Below are 16,638 nucleotides of genomic sequence, written 5' to 3' on the forward strand. Positions count from 1 at the left end.
TTACTTCCCTCTTGACTAAACTTCTCAGATTCTGTTTGTCCAACAAACTGGCTTGACGTAATGACAGCATGGGAGGTAGTAGAGTTTTGGCAGGTGAAATGTCCTACTGGGAACTGAAATCAGCAAATATCACCAGCAAAAGGAAGCATTGGGTGTCAAAATTTGTGCTGTGTGGACCAGCAGCGGCAGGAAACATGGCTCCCCACATCATCGCTCAACATTTCTGATGGACGTCAAGCAGAGTGGATTCTGTACCTCACCACACTCTTTGATTTCCAAATGAAATGCAAATTTTATGTGCTGATAAATCTGTAATGGCTTCAGTCCACACCTCCAGACTCTTGAATAGGCATTGCCTTACAATCCCCTCAAGGCTCCAGCTATCCTTGCTATTTTCCATTAATATACCTTACGACTGCACTATTTTGCAGTTTACTCCATGATTGTGTAGGCTGCAACAGTTTAAGATTTATTGGTCTCCTAATATTGTACAACTTACTATGAGCACTCATTTTTAAAAAATGCTGCATGTAAATGTTTTTTTTACTTACTCACCCAAACTTCTCAATTACATTCCAGTTTGAGATGGGATGTCATAATTATAAAATTCTGTTTCATCCTACAGATTACACAAGCAGGAACTATTAAGTGTGGAATCCTTAAAATCAAGACAGTCAAAAGGTTTTTGGACAAGTTTTAATACATTTTCGCTCTTCCTGTACATCCAGGATGCAGGACAAAAATAAACCTCAAAACGTAACACAAACCATGATTAAAACTGCGGCTATTATCGGCTTGCCTTTATGTGGACATGCTGGAACTGAAGTTACTGATTTAAAAGAAAAATCAAGACTAGGTTGTTTAGCACCAGAATCTAGACAGAATTTGCTTTTTCTCTTTCCAGACTATACTGGACTTTTTTTTTTTTTTTTTTTTACTGTAGACATGAAAACCACGTCTGCACGGACTAGCAGTGGTTTCAGAGGTGGTTCACGCCAACAGATGAAAATCCGTCAACGCTTCATCACAAAAAGATCACTTTTATTCAGAGACGACATGCTTTTTCACTGGAGATGGAGAACTACAAATTTAAAAATACTTAACTCACATATTTTCCCTCCAACAGTCGCATCTCAAGGAAACTGCTTATCCAAGAAAAACGATCATTTGGGGAAGTAGGGCAGCTCACTCAAAGTGATGAAACCATCCAATTTGCATCAAAGTCCTGTTTTACATTTATTTAGTTTCTCATGCCAGTCTTCCTACAAGGAAGCTCTGATCACACTTTTTTTTTGTTTTGCCAATGACTAAATGTACAGTGCACCATTTAATGGTTTTACAAATGTGTATATTTTGAAATTCATAAACCTAATACTTTGTCCCGTAACAACGTATCAAAGTTAAAATCGCTTTCTCACAACTCCAGATCTGTAGGACAATCTCACAGGACACAAAACAATATGTAAGTTGCACCTTGCTTATATTGATTCTCTGCTCAGGGGAGAATAAGGGGGGAAAGAGAGAGAGAGAGAGAGAGAAAAAAACTGGGATGAGACACTACAAAAATAAACATTTCCACACCAAGATTTAAATGCGTCGTCCATTCATCCACGCCACTTAAAGGCGTCTAGTTTTAAACTAGTCTTCCAAAGACCGATTCTCGTCAGCAGATAGTAAAAATTTCAAAGCTAATTTATTTACTATATGCAGGAACTAGTAAGCTGAACCCAGCATCTGGTAACAAGACAGATGCCTTTAAGAGACACGTTAAACATGCTGACTTACAAACAATGCCATGCATATGTACATGGACACACCAAGCTCCAACACAGACGAGCTAAAACTCAGAAAACAATGCTGTGGCTTGGTTGACATGTTATACTCAGATTCAGCTTAGATCTGATGTAATGGGATGTTATTGGTTTCAGGTGCCTTATTTTAACGTTTGCATGAGGGTCAAATCTGCAGCGAACAAGCAGATCATTAAAACCGTGTCATGATTGTGAATCCAAATTAAACCTTCTGCTGCAACAAGTGACCAAAAATAAAAAAATAAAAAAATACAGCAAGGCCCTCCCCACCCACTGCTAAAGCCGTAACCAGAACGTCCCCGGCGCCACGACGCAAGCTTTAGGAACACAGTCACAGATGGATGCAGTGCACCAAGGCTAACACCTGAAAATGTTGCTAAGTGACAGTGCGCGACTAATTACCAACAGAAAAAAAAAATAGTAACAGATTCATAAACTAACTTTCAAAGAACTCGGGGTGTCTAGTTGTAATTTACTGATCAGTACACAGAAACAGAGAAGATGGGAACTGGCTGCTAAATTAAAAAAAAAAGGAGCTGTTAACAACCTGGCTGTCAAAGGTAACATGACGCTGAAGTGCTAAAAGAAAAAAAAAAAAAAGATAAAAATAATAATCATAGATGAACACGATTAAAAACAAAACAAAAACAGCCGCAGCCAGGAGCTCCTCGAAGGCCACCCAGCGTTGACAGCTCTCGTTACTGGTAGTGCTAACGGAGGCCCGACGGCGCCGACGTCATCAGACTTGGGTTCAGTTGTCGTCCTCCTCCTCCTCGTCGTCATCGTCGTCTTCGTCTTCATCGTCGTCCTCGCTGATCAGGTATCCACGCGCTCCGCTGGGATGGGGCGGCGAGGGTGGAGGGGAGGTCTTGGAGAAGAAAGGGAGGCGGAAGGTGGGGGAGGGCGAGCGCTCGTCTCGGCTGGGGCTGCTGTTGGGGCTCTGCCTCGGGCTGATGGCCTGCAGCATGCGGCCCTTCCCCTCCTTCAGCATGTGCTTCTGTAGGGCACAGAGGAGTTCAGTGTACAGGCAGGAGGGCAGGAACAGGGTGTTCTATCAGATAGCCATACATGTCAGAATAGCATACATATGGTAAGAGCGAGCGCATGCGCACGCATGCGCATTCTGCAGGAGGTCCGCGATATTGAGAGGAGTCGTCAGCTTGTCATACGCGAGAAGAGACACAATAAAAAGTAAGTAAATAAATTAAATTTAATGCAGCTGCAGCTGCAGTAAACTACAAAACACGCCCTGTACGCGTATAACGATCTGACAACGCATGGCTATCTGATAGAACACCGGAACATGAAGGCTTTTCAGGTTAACATATCACATACACGACATGCTATCCAAGTTAGCAGACATGTTATCCAACCCAAAAATATCAAGGAACTGGGGGACGTGAATTTAAACAGGGCATGTTTTGTAGTTTACTGCAGCTGCAGCAGCATTAAATTTAATTTATTTACTTACTTTTTATTGTGTCTCTTCTCGCGTATGACAAGCTGACGACTCCTCTCAATATCGCGGACCTCCTGCAGAAAGCGCATGCGTGCGCATGCGCTCTTACCATATGTATGCTATTCTGACATGTATGGCTATCTGATAGAACACCGGCCCAAGCGTTTTTGGGGCCCTAAGGAGATTTTCATTTGAGGCCCCTCCCCCCCATACCAATATGTCAACACCAGATGCTTCATCATTCCTAAGCTAGTCTATGTTATCGTTAGCATCACTTATAATTAGCATACATCATACTAGCGTTGTTATGGCTAATGAGTTTTAACCTTAAAAGGAGTAGCGTACTAAATGAAATAATAAATAAAAATAAGGATTTTAAAATGCAGAGTGGTATTTAAGTGTGCTATATTATTGGGGCCTGCCATGCAAAGCAATGGCAGGAACCTATTACTATTGTCGGAGAGAAGCGTCTCTTTAATATTCTTCTTCTTTATTTTTCTTCCGTCACCGTTAATGCGGCTCATACCGCTGGGTGCACACCTACAAATGAGGTATCAAAACGTGCAGAAAATTCACGCCATTGGAGCTATTATTTTTGGTGGGATTTGGGCTTAACGTGGCGACATAATTCGCAAAAAACTACGAAAAAAACCCCATTATAAGTCAATGGGAAAAATCCTGGAAATACCCTATTTTTGAGGATTTTCTGTGTCGTCACAAATTCACCTAGAAATGCCATTCAAATTTCATTTTGTAGATACGTCTGTGATCTCTTCGAAAGTGAAGACGGCTCGTCGATACCAGTTACGGTTTGTCCACAATTTGCTTCTAAGCGACCCAAAGTTTCTCATTTTTCCGAAAATTACAGTGCTTCTCTGATTGATTAGAGTGAGAGATGAAGACAACTTTTTCAGCCCAAATCATTTTTGAAATCGCCATCACGGCCACAAATATCGCACGATTGGTATCAAAATCGGTCCTGACATTGATACGCATGTCTGCTCCGGTAAAATGTTTTCGAAATTTATCTAGACCGTACGGTTTTCTGTCACGGTGCTTCAGAGCAAAGTCATGCGACAGGATTTTCTGAGGCTCTCAGGCTCTTTCACTAACACTTCACACCTTGGTGTGAAACTTATTTAACATAGCAACGGAACTCAAGAGGCTATTGGCTGCTGATTAGGACTACAAATACGCATCGCTGTAGTTCTAACTATAGTGGAATACTCAGTTGAAACAGAGGTTTACTGAACTGGCCTTTAGAACTACGTGCTGCTATGGGCTGTATATAATGGATTTAACTCAGTAACTGTTACACATGGTATTAGTTTGGAACTTTGAAATGAAGCATACTGAAAATTTCAAAATAAAAGCCTTGAAAATTTTTACATGAGATTATTGCTGTTTTGAGCATTATATAACTGATTTAACCCAATGACTGTTATACATGGGATTAGTTTGGACCTTTGAAATGAAGTTTAACAAAAATTCCAAAATAAAAGCCTTTAATATTTTTACATCAACTACTTGCGTTTTCAGCATTATATAACTGATTTAACCCAATGACTCTTACACATGGGATTAGTTTGGCCCTTTGAAATGAAGTTTAACAAAAATTCCAAAATAAAAGCCTTTAATATTTTTACATCAACTACTTGCGTTTTCAGCATTATATAACTGATTTAACCCAATGACTCTTACACATGGGATTAGTTTGGCCCATTGAAATGAAGTTTAACAAAAATTTCAAAATCAAAGCCTTGAATATTTTTACATGACGTAATTGCTCTTTTTGGCTTTATTTGACTTTTTCATCCAAAGCACTGTTACACATGGTATTAGTTTGGCCCTTTGAAATGAAGCATACTGAAAATTTCAAAATAAAAGCCTTGAATATTTTTACATCAACTACTTGCGTTTTCAGCATTATATAACTGATTTAACCCAATGACTATTACACATGGGATTAAAATAGACTGTTTTGCATGAGCAGCAGATAGATCCTCTATTGCACATGTGTCAAACTCAAGGCCCGCGGGCCACATGTGGCCCGCTACGTCATTTTATGTGGCCCTCTCCCCCCTACCACCGTTTTACAGCCCCATTGATTGACTTAAAATAGGTTTTGAGCACGAATTGACTACAAACTACATATCCCATAATGCCTTCCGATTCTTACCAACCAACATTACGGCTTCTCGCCACTAGAGTGCAGCAGAGTCACCTCAAGCTGATTATTAATTTTCCCAGCGAATAAAACTGAAACATCGACAAGCTAACAAGCTAAAGAGTGAAGTCCCGTGATGTTTCAATCGAGGACTTTTACCGTCTACTGCCCCCTGATTTGATGCCACAGCTTCGACTCCATGCAGCTCCTGTGTTTTGTCCACGTTTGGAAGCACCTATCTGTGCGAACAGATGTTTTCAATAATGACTTTAAACAAGACCAAACACAGATCGCGCATTACTGACGATAACCTACACGCCGTTTTGCGGATTGCCACAGAATAGAACTAAAACCAGACATCGACGAACTGACCAGGGGAAAACGGTGCCTGACATCCGGCCAGAAAACATTGGTAAGCACAAACAAACTACATTTAAATAGAATGAATGTAAAACCAAAACTCAGTATACTGGAATATGCATATAGTTTATTGATTTTGCTTGTGTTTTGTTTATTTACAGAACACAACACAATGAGGATGTGTGTGAGTTGGTGACAGGGTGAAGATGGATCAGCGTTGTGTTCAATTACAGGCAACGTCACCTCATTGTTTTGTTCTTATGTGAAATGCATGTTCGTTGCGTAATAAATAACGAAAAAGTTTTGTGAATGAAGTTGAGAGTTAATATCAAAACTTGTTTTTTATTATTTGTCTGCTTATCTTCAAAGCAGACAAAGAATAATTTTCCCAGCGAATAAAACTGAAACATCGACAAGCTAACGAGCTAAAGAGCGAAGTTTAGCTGAGCAGTTTAAAAATACTGAGCATATTTTTAAACTGCTCAGTTTAAAAATACTGTAATTTTTAAACTGAGCAGTAATTTTACATCCATGCAAACTCAAATGTAATATTTAAAACTTGAATACATAAAATCAGTTATTTAACAATATGAGGTGTTGTTTAAAAATAAAAAAGATAGCAATTTCTTTTTATTGCAGAGACATTAGATTCTTAAATTTATGGTATTCTTTAAATGTTGTAATTTTGGTTCATTGTAAACTTTACCTGTAAAAAGTTTGTAGAAATCTTTAACATAAGGTAAATATATATTTTTAAACTGTAATATGTTGTGTGTGTGTGCGTTATTGAAAATTTATATTTGTGACAATCATTAGGCAAATGCTAATGAACTGCCTTCCTGCAGTTTATGAGCATTGAACTGTTACTAAACAGTTCAATGCAAGGTTCATTAGCGTTAGCATTTTAGCTTCAATAAGCTATTAGCTATTTATTTTACTTTTTAGCAATGTTTAGTATACTGAATGGAGTAAATCAATTATAGAAAATATCCTAGTGATTTCCCACATACTGATGAAAGCAATGACGCTAACATTAGCGTTTCTGCTGATTTTAGCTGATATACTTACTTTATAATACTGAATGGTGCACGTCCGCCTCGCTTAACGTTCTTGCGATTCTCCGCGTGCCACTGGTTACGTTGCGGCGTTCTTTAGCGTCGATGCCGATTTGTGGCGTGACGACGCCGGGCCCAGACCGACGGGCGCGCCTTGGCAGGCCCCGGCTAAATTTCTTCCGAAATTTTCTAGTTTTAACTATTGGTAAGCACTAAATGAACAGAAAACAATATCTTATATTTCTCCAACAGCTGGAAGATATCCGCCTATTATTTGTTTAACAACTCTAAAAATAATATAGAAATGTGCAATAGAATTTAGTTTGTATTTTTTAAAAGAAGTATATTTTATTATGCCAGCTTGGTGCTCTAAGTAGCTGCTTAACTCAAAAATGCCTTGGGCCGGCTCTGCACCGGGGTTTTATTCCTCACTGGCAGTCATAAAGTAAACTTTGTTACTGACTCTTCTTACAATTTATTCATCTCCTCTCATTCTTTGTCTTATTATTAGTATTATTATCCTTTGCGTTGTCCCTCTTGATTCCTACAGTTGTCTAGTGGTTTTATCTCTGTCCGCATGTTTTTAACCTCTGCAAATCACTTTGCAGCATGAAAAGTGCTCTATGAATAAAGTCTGACTGACTGACTGAACATGGAGCTCCGAAAAAAAAAAAAGTATAAAGCACTGCAAAATATTTGTTGAATTCCAACGTATGTCACCGTAGCCTGAAGGAGGTGACCTATAATGAAATCAGAGGAAAACTAAAAATATTTTCCCAATGGCTTCTTGCAGAGTACATTAGTTTTCCCCATTTCATTTTAGAAAAATCTCCAGACAGGTTTCTATTGTCACAGAAACTCCCTGGCTGTTTGTTATCATCCATCGACACAACGCTCTGCTGGCCGCCACTCCCTGCTTCCTGCTGCGTCATGAAGCTCAGCAGCAAGTTCTCACACGAAATTCTATCTGCTTGCCTGCATAAATATTCAGATAGAAATGCATTCCTCATCTTGGGAAAAGCAGAGCAGAACTAACAAAACAGAACTAAATTCAAAAAGAAAGGAAAAAGAAAACACTTTGCATTTTGGGATATGGTAGAGCCTGGGTTAATTTTAATACTATGTTCATAAGGAACTAAGAAAAAAAAAAAGCAAATAATATTTTTTGCAAACAGTTACGGTGCGCATAAGTGTTTTTTTCAGCAATTTGTATGAGCTTGTTTTAAATCAATGATTCCTTAATATTGATGAAAAAGCACTTGACTGGTTGGAAGTTTATTTTACTTATAAGATATCTTTCCCATGTTATGAGTGAAATAAACAGTCAATGCAACAAACACGAAATTATTGACTTATAACAAGCTCTTACATCTTGCTGAAAAGTTACTTTTAAGTTAGTTTTGTCTCATTTCGAGTGTGGAGAGATATTTTCACCAGAAACAATAGCAAAAATATTTGGTAAGACAGGTTTTTCCCATAACACGGCTGTAAAAAGCTGAATTATCTCCACAGATAATTGTCTGTAATCTGGATGTCATCCAGTTCTGTAATGGAACTTTTTTTTTTTTTTTTGATTTAGGCATTTTGGAACAGGAAAAGTAGAGTAAACATGTACAACAGTGCCTGGGGTGGAACGCTCCTGTTCTATAGCGATCAGGTTTGAGAACTATTATAGAAATAGAAGAATGTAGATTTTTCTGTCTGCTAAACCACGTCGTATGATTGTCACATGCTGTGTCACAGTCCTGGTCATTTCCACTTATTCCATTTCAGTCCTCATCAGAAATGAGGGCCTAGCTTAGATTGGAAATTTGTTCCTCAGTTCTGACCTTTATAAAAATTTGTACCTTAAAATTGTTTTTGGAAAAGATTAGCTGAGATTTTGGAGACCAGACATCAACCAAATCCCCATTAATTGTTGTAGCGACAAGGCATCGTAAAATACGCACCAACGCATTCCCACACCGTTACCACGCCGATTTTTTAACAAACCTTGCTGACTACACAATGATTTAGAACCACAAACGAGCAGCGTGCTCACCAGAGCTCCCTCAGGGCCGAACATCTGCAAGAAGTTGCCAATGAACTCCCTGGACTTCTCCTCCCATTTCTGGATGAGGTCGATGCTCTTCTCCTCCACCTTCTGGACGAACTCTTTGCTCTTCTCCTCCACGTCACGCACCTTCCTCTTAACCTTATCGACGCGCTCCTGCAGGTGGTACTTCTTCTCCTGGTGTGAGAACGGCAATTATTTGGTTATTTATAGAGATTTTTTTTTTCTCTTGACCTTCTTGGAAACGGTGAGACGGCAGAGGATGAAGCCACAAAGGCGGCCATGTCTGTGACGAAGCAGAAAAATCATACGTTGATGAAGCTGACGTTGAGTTCTTTGGCTGTGTAACCTCGCTGCAGGTTACGTCTGACGTACACATCGTAGTCGCGGACGATGCGAGTGATGATGTCAGAGGTGGAGATGCCCTCTGTCCGCTGGGTGGGAGCAAACATGCCTGTAGAAATGAACCAAGAGAAGAATGTTCCCACATTGTTTAGGGCGAAGTTCAGTGTTACTCTTCCTCAGCATATAAGGTTTGTGGGACAGGAAGTTCAATTTTGGTTTGACTGGTTCTTACTGAAAAAGTTAGAGAGACTAGCATAAATACTTTTGCAACACATTGTAACCAAAATTGCACATTTGTCACTTCAACAATCAGAGGTGCTCAGAACATTGTGTGCATTCCAGGGGATTTAAAGCATTTAACCCAGAGGAAGCGCATATGTAAAGCCCAGCATCCATTGTGTCAAACAAAAGAAAACACTTAAATCTTTGCGGGGTACGTCATCCATTTCCTTTGCCTTCACGACTCACCTGCTTCTTTAATGTGCTTGTACACGTCATCACTCCCTGCTGATGAGTATGGGATGTCATCGTGGGCCACGAAATCAATCTGAACAGGTCATTACAACACACATCATTCATCAGAGCAGGTTCGGATTGATAGTTTGCTCAAGAACAAGAATCCAGACAGTCGTTTAACTCGGATGTGTCTTTGTGTTAAAAACTCACTCGATGTTTTGCAAGGAATTCTGGTGTTAACGTCCAGGGAGCGTTTCGCACCACTTCGTCCACATAGCGGCAGTGTCTGATGGCGTCATAACGCTCATCCTCGTTCATCACAGTGAAGCCCTTGTATTTGTGGGTGAGCTCATCACTGCAGACTGTGAACCCAAGGAAATGTTTACATTAACCCCTGCAGGAGTAGTGGAGCAAAAACTCCCCACACAACCAAGCAGGTGCATGTAAATACCTGTTGATGCCTAATCTACACATACCAAAGATCATACTGGAAGCACTTTACTGCCACCTATTGGCTTTAGTTATGATCAATTATACTTATTTTTTTTATTTGTATACTAAGTATCTAAGTCAGGGGTCTCAAACTCCAGGCCTCGAGGGCCGCAGTCCTGCAGTTTTTAGATGTGCCACAGGTACAAAACACTGGAATGAAATGACTTAATGACCTTCTCCTTGTGTAGATCAGTTTTCCAGAGCCTTAATGACCTAATTATTCTGTTCAGGTGTGGTGCAGCAGAGGCACATCTAAAAGTTGCAGGACTGCGGCCCTCGAGGACTGGAGTTTGAGACCCCTGCTCTAAGTTAATGCTTTGTTTACAAAATGCCAAAATTGTAAATGCCTGTTTTTCTCAAACATTCAACTACGATTAACTCTGGTGCAGATGCCAAATTATATCAGCAGGTGACATAATGTTGATTTATCCTGAACAGTTTCACTACCTAAATATTTGTACTCTATTGAAATGACATAGTGAAATACATTTTTATCATTAAATTGTTCTCAGTAATATTTATATAGGACTTCATATTGTTGATTTGCCAACTCTCCTTAGCTGCGCAGTTTCAGCTTTTGTGATGATAGGAATGTGGGTTGTGTAGCTCTGGATATGTAAAGCTGAACCTAAACAATCTTCTTCATTTGCTTTGCAAATGCTCTTGACAGAAAACATACATCTAACGTTAGCCCAGAACTCTCTCAGAAGCATGAATAAACTGCTGTGGAGGTTAGCGTTTTACATGCAAGGAAAAGAAAAGCTGCGTTTAAGGATGTTTGAAACCAAAATCCTCATAAGGGAAAAGTAAATAATCAAGCAGGAAGTTATATTACACAACTAAAGAGAAATATATATGGTGTTTTAGGCTTTATAAAGAAATTGCAGATACATGAATTGGAATATATTTCATTATTTCAGTCGAGGAAGGTACTATTTTCAAAAAGGTAAAGATTTGGATTTGTGATCGTGATTCTGCAATCAATTATATAAACCGGTGCTTCTGAAGCTTTTTTATCCAATTTTATTTTACTGTGAATCTAAAAACACATGAGCATTGGACAGATGTTTGAAACATGGATCATACTGCAGCTATATTTATTTTTTTCATATTTTTCAAATTTTGTAAGCACACTCAGAAGAAGGCATTTATATGTTAAAAGCACAGCTTACTGTCATTTAAGTTTCATTTAGACTTTAAATGATCATTTAGTGCACAAAAAGTCTGTATATGTGCAAAGTTTTGTCCTTTCCTTGCCATGTCATGATTAAGTTTACCCAAAATCCAGACTTTTACACTCAACTCACCTCCGACAATGAGATGTGAATTTGGGAAGAGGCGCTTTGCCTGCATCAGAGCTCTGGCATGACCCGAGTGGAAAACATCAAAGATGCCATCTGCATAGACTCGGACGGGTCTGTTGACTGGAGGGAGAGAAATAAGACAGAGAGGAATTAATAAATGAGCCATTGGAGGTGAAAGCAATAAGGACTGAGAGGAAACCTGCAGATACCCAACACAAGTTTACAAAAACCAGAGATGGAACGGTACGAATGAACTCAAAAAGCAGGGAGTTGATCTCAAACTCACGCGGTGTCCCCTTTTTTGCCTCTTCCATGGTGACTCTCTGGTAAGGTTTTTTGTCAGCTGGCTCGAGCTCATCAGCAAAAGGCGCAGGGTTTTTCAGTCCCTAAACCATCCAAATGTGTGGAAAAAAAATATTTGTAATACAATCAATGTCCTTTAGTTTTACCCAAAAGTAATTCACTAGCATCACCCCAAGAACATCAAGCAGGAAAAATGTTGCTTTTGCTCTAGTTTTGTAGTGTTTTCCCTTTTACAAAACATAAGGATGTGGTAATAAATGGTCATGTGTGTGAACTGAGCACTTCTTAACAGAGATCAGCAGCACTTTGAAACTCTGCTGCCTAATGCTATTTGCAACGCTGGAATATAAAGAAATCAGCAGACGTTGGGCGAACAGAAAACACAAGTAAGACACATTTCAAAAAATAAAAGCTGAAGGACAGAGCTGACTCACCACGGTGCATCTGGGGATTTTCCCAAATCGTTCCCCCTCTTCGGTCTCCCCATTGGAGCCGTCTCTTTTTCTTTTCCTGGACATCACAATCTCGTTGGAGCTCTGGGCCGCCATCTGGGCTCACAGGGAAAGACATATACGACTAAAACACACCACAGTTCACACACTCGGGCGTACTGCATCGTTTAAAACGCACCGCACAGATACACGCCCTCAACTTTATACTGCGTCAGGGGGCAATGCTGTGGACACGGTTGCATAATTTTAGGAGACTGGACTGACTGCAAATCTGGACAGCTGTGACGTTATGGAGGTTGTCATGTGCTTGGTGAACTTTGACCCAGTAGAGAGAACGCAACATGACTCGTCCTCTTTAGCCTTCTATTTGACTAAATACAAAATTAAACAAAACGAGAAAAATCTCGTAGTGATATTTAGAAAATAAATAAAAACAGAGTGATCCATTTGTAGTTTTTATGTTAGAGGCAAGGGATGATTTTATTTTTTTCTGCAAAGTCTGAGAAGTGATGGTCATTACTAGACAAAGCACTTATGTATTAGATATTTTTTATTTTCTGATGACATTTTTATGCATATTAAAACAAAAACAATAAATAACTTTCAGTTTTTACTGTATTTAAAATAAAACTGATTTTGCTCAGTGGTGTTGAATTTAAGGCAACAGATTGTTAAATGTTCTTCTGGACATTTTTTTGACGTGGGTTTGCTTTAGAAAAACACTGATAGTATTTTATTAATGAAAAAGACAATTCCAACATCTGTAGTTTACCGCCCCGTTTAGCTTTTGACACTTAAAACAAACCAGTAACACACACAGGAAGTCTTGCTTTGCTGTGAAGATTTCCTCACACCTTCTACCATCCTGTTTTGGTGACAAAATAAAACATGCCAGTTTCAAAAAAGAAACGGGCCTCTGTCATAATGCTATAACTATACATTTACGGAAACAGGAAGTCGGAAATCTTGAATGAAAAGTTTCCATGAATTACGATCATTTGAAAAAAAAAGTAAAGCATCGGTTAAATAAAATTAATCACCTACATTTAGTTTGTAGGAGTTGCTAGAGGTACTAATTACTGCAGTGCTTATAAGAGTTTATTAATAAAATTATAAGTTATTTTCCCCTCTCACTCAATGAATGCGCTCAAATTACAGCCTGGATTTGTTTCCCTCTTCAGAACGTGAAACTTGTGTTTCAATTAAAAGATGAATGTCAGCAACTCTGTCAGCCTGTATGCAAAACGTCCAGAAGCCACATAGGATTTGTGACATCTGGAGCCGAATTCGGGCTTCCTGCTTGAGAAATTATAGTTTTCCTCTCATTGTAAAAGTTTTGTGCTTCTCTACTCTACAAAAGCAAAAATAAAAATACAATTGTTGCTGGTTCTTTGATTTTACAATGCCATAAACCATTTTTAGATGGAATATATTTACAAAACTCAAGAGGGTTTTGCAGGCCGTGGCATTTTCTATTTTAAGTAGGTGAGGGCAGAAATGCCTGTTGGGATCATGGAGGTTGCTGACCTCTGGACCAGAGTTTTAAATCTGTCTGTGATCTCCACTCACACACTCCTCCAATCTATATGTCAGACTACAGCAAAAGTAAGTAACTCAGTGCATGCATATAATTGCAAGGTTTCCTGTGTTAAGGGTTGCAACTCTGCCCCATTCCTCACATTCCATCACGCTACTAAAACTGAAGCCACAAGTCGATTAAAGGGAGTGGTCACTATTCATACGCCACTTCTTTATCTTGCTTTTACATAATAACCATACTTCCTTATTTACACCTATCACCTTTTTTTTTTTTTTTGCTGGACGTTGCTGGATGTTATGCTGAAATCCACAAGTTATGAGAGTGTGAGTAAGTGCAATCGGTAAATAATGTAACAGTACACGTACCAGGTGGTGATGGTGACCCTATCCCACACTGGGCAACTTGTACAAGCGTTCCCCCCTCTACTCCCTTTTCTTTTAGCTGCAGCAGGAAGCCCTGCAGGGCTCCCACAGTGACAGGAGATTTACATGAACAGCAGATGTCATTCTCATTGAAACCGACTACTATAATAAGAAAGGAACAAGAGATGGTGCCAAAGTATTATCTGACCACAAAAAGAAGCGAACAAGGGCAAGGGGCTGTTAACCTCATGTAATAGGCTTTATTGAGTCAAACTGAGATGGTTGTTGATTAACAATAAGCTTACTGATATCCTTGAAAGTGGAAAAACACGGTAGGACTCAAAAAATGTTTCAGGTCAGCTTTTATCCCCCTGGAAATCACACAGACAATAAACTTCTTTGCCTCTTTAATGCAGAAATATTTCTAGTAAGCTGTTCTGTCTTGCTGATCGCCACCTTTCCAGTCTGAGGGCTTCAGCTGCATTTCCCAACATTTTTCTCGATAGGAGTGAAATATCTCTGGCACATTTAAAAATTAATATATGATTGCAAAAAGGTAAACTCTCCCCTCGGTCTGAAAGTCACGGAGTGGTTATTCTGGTGGCACTGATTGAGTAGCTCAGCCGTTAAAAACCCCGACCTGTTGGTTGTTTACATTAAAGCTTCTTTTAATTTAAAACACCAAACACTCGACCTGCGATATTGGCTTAAGATTTAACAACTGTCTCAAGTTCTTTCCAACTTACCGTGCACTCCTTTGTCCCGGAACCCTGATTTAAAAGGGTGGGCGGATTCCAACACCTCGTCCTGCCAGTGGTCTTAGCTAACGCCGCTAGCCGCCGTCGAAAACTAGCTGACAAGTTGTGTGGCTAAGTTAGTTAGCTTAAACCGTTAGCTAGGTGCCCATCTGACATCATTAGCATGAATAAAACTCCATGAGCGACCAAAGAACCGGTCCCAGCTGCGTCGGTGGCGACAACTAAGCTACCGCCAAGAAGATGGATAGTGTATTAGCAGTGACAGCTTGTACTACAACGCTGACAGGTCACCAAAACAAGAACTACAAACCTAAGACATCCTAACAGGAAATACCGAACAACACGTTTCCGGTTAACTGTTTTTGTTGTGCCGCCGTCTAGTGGACATAATGCTTCATGGCATGCAAATGCTAGGCCTTGCTAAAGCATTCATACTTCAAACTTCAAAATATCTTACAGGAATCGTATGACAGACTATCCTAAAGTAGCAGATAGCAAAAGTGGAAGAAAAACAATATGTGGTTTTCAAAGCATACAATAAAAATACACGTTTTTTTGTGTGTTTGAGCAGATATTTTTGCACAATTTTAAAATGAGTCTTGTGAAATCTAGCTTTTAGCTCCCATTTCCTAATGGGAGCTAAAAGCTCCCTTATTACTTATCAACTTACTGTTGATAAGTAATAATTTTCTGACTCACTTAGTATTTCTGGATATGACTCTGTAGCTAGAAATAAGGGGAAATGTATTTGGTTTTTTTGAGTCTGGACAATTCAAAGGTCAAAGTTGGGTAAAAAGTAATCATGGATGAATGAATAACGGATACAATATTGACAAAACTTTAAAACTTTTACTTAAAAAAATTTCACTAACAAATCTTTTTCGATATGGAAAAAAGTTTCAATATCAACTCCACATTATTCAATAGTTACTATAGTTATAGTTGCTTGAGCGGTTTAGTGTAGCAGAAACATTAATAAGGACTATTGCCAAGCCAAATAACTCAATAAAACACTCCCAAAAAGTTATTACAGTTGTTTATTGCTATGTTTTGCTTCATTTCACAATAAGTGCTATGTCCTACAAAGTTAAACTGTAATTTATTACATCTTATTTACCTATGTACAAATTTAAGTCCTTCTCACCCAATGCAATGTTTTTTGTAGCTCCATAACTTTTTACAGGTAAACCACAGAACATACAGTCTTAAATTTTTACTTTTTAAATTTCCGACTCTTTCAAAAGGTCATTAAATAAACCCCCAAGACTATTGCATTCCAAAGGTGCAGCAGCCTGATTTAGGTGTGTTGGAACAGAGATACATATAAAAGTTGGGGATTAGAGAATCTAGCTCTAGATTGGCTGTACAACGTGGAACTTGAAGATAGTTCACCAATCAGCCAAGACAATGTAATCAATGACATGTGAAGTGACTGAAACTGTTCATCTTGTAGGAATATCAGAGCCTTCTCTCCACAGTAGTAAGTTCTCTGAGATAACAGTAGGAGGCAGTAATAGAAATGTCTGTATGTTCTGTATTCCTGACTGATTGCTGTGTAAGATAATCAGAATAGGCTCCGTAGGAACAGAGTTAGTATTTGTAGTCCTGTTCGAAGCCAGCACAGAATGTTGGAATGAGCTGTGCAAACTTTAAAAAGACGCATGTCCTGCAGAGAGCTTAAGGTGTAATTTAAAGTTCACAAGGGTGGATGTTATGATGTT

General features: G+C 39.1%; 1 protein-coding gene across 1 annotated transcript; it reads right to left on the reverse strand.

Annotated features, from left to right (window-relative positions):
- Positions 1-680: 680 nt before the first annotated feature.
- Positions 681-15,239, reverse strand: pcyt1aa (phosphate cytidylyltransferase 1A, choline a). Its single transcript, XM_032565871.1, has 9 exons — positions 14,906-15,239; positions 12,240-12,353; positions 11,789-11,888; positions 11,506-11,622; positions 9,917-10,068; positions 9,719-9,797; positions 9,217-9,359; positions 8,894-9,082; positions 681-2,808 (listed from the first exon to the last, which is right to left on the reverse strand). The coding sequence occupies exons 2-9, from the start codon at positions 12,351-12,353 to the stop codon at positions 2,563-2,565; spliced, it is 1,140 nt and encodes a 379-aa protein (XP_032421762.1). The 5' UTR covers positions 14,906-15,239; the 3' UTR covers positions 681-2,562.
- Positions 15,240-16,638: the final 1,399 nt, after the last annotated feature.

The sequence above is a fragment of the Xiphophorus hellerii genome, chromosome 6, assembly GCF_003331165.1.
Source record: "Xiphophorus hellerii strain 12219 chromosome 6, Xiphophorus_hellerii-4.1, whole genome shotgun sequence".
Classification (NCBI taxonomy): Eukaryota; Metazoa; Chordata; class Actinopteri; order Cyprinodontiformes; family Poeciliidae; genus Xiphophorus; species Xiphophorus hellerii.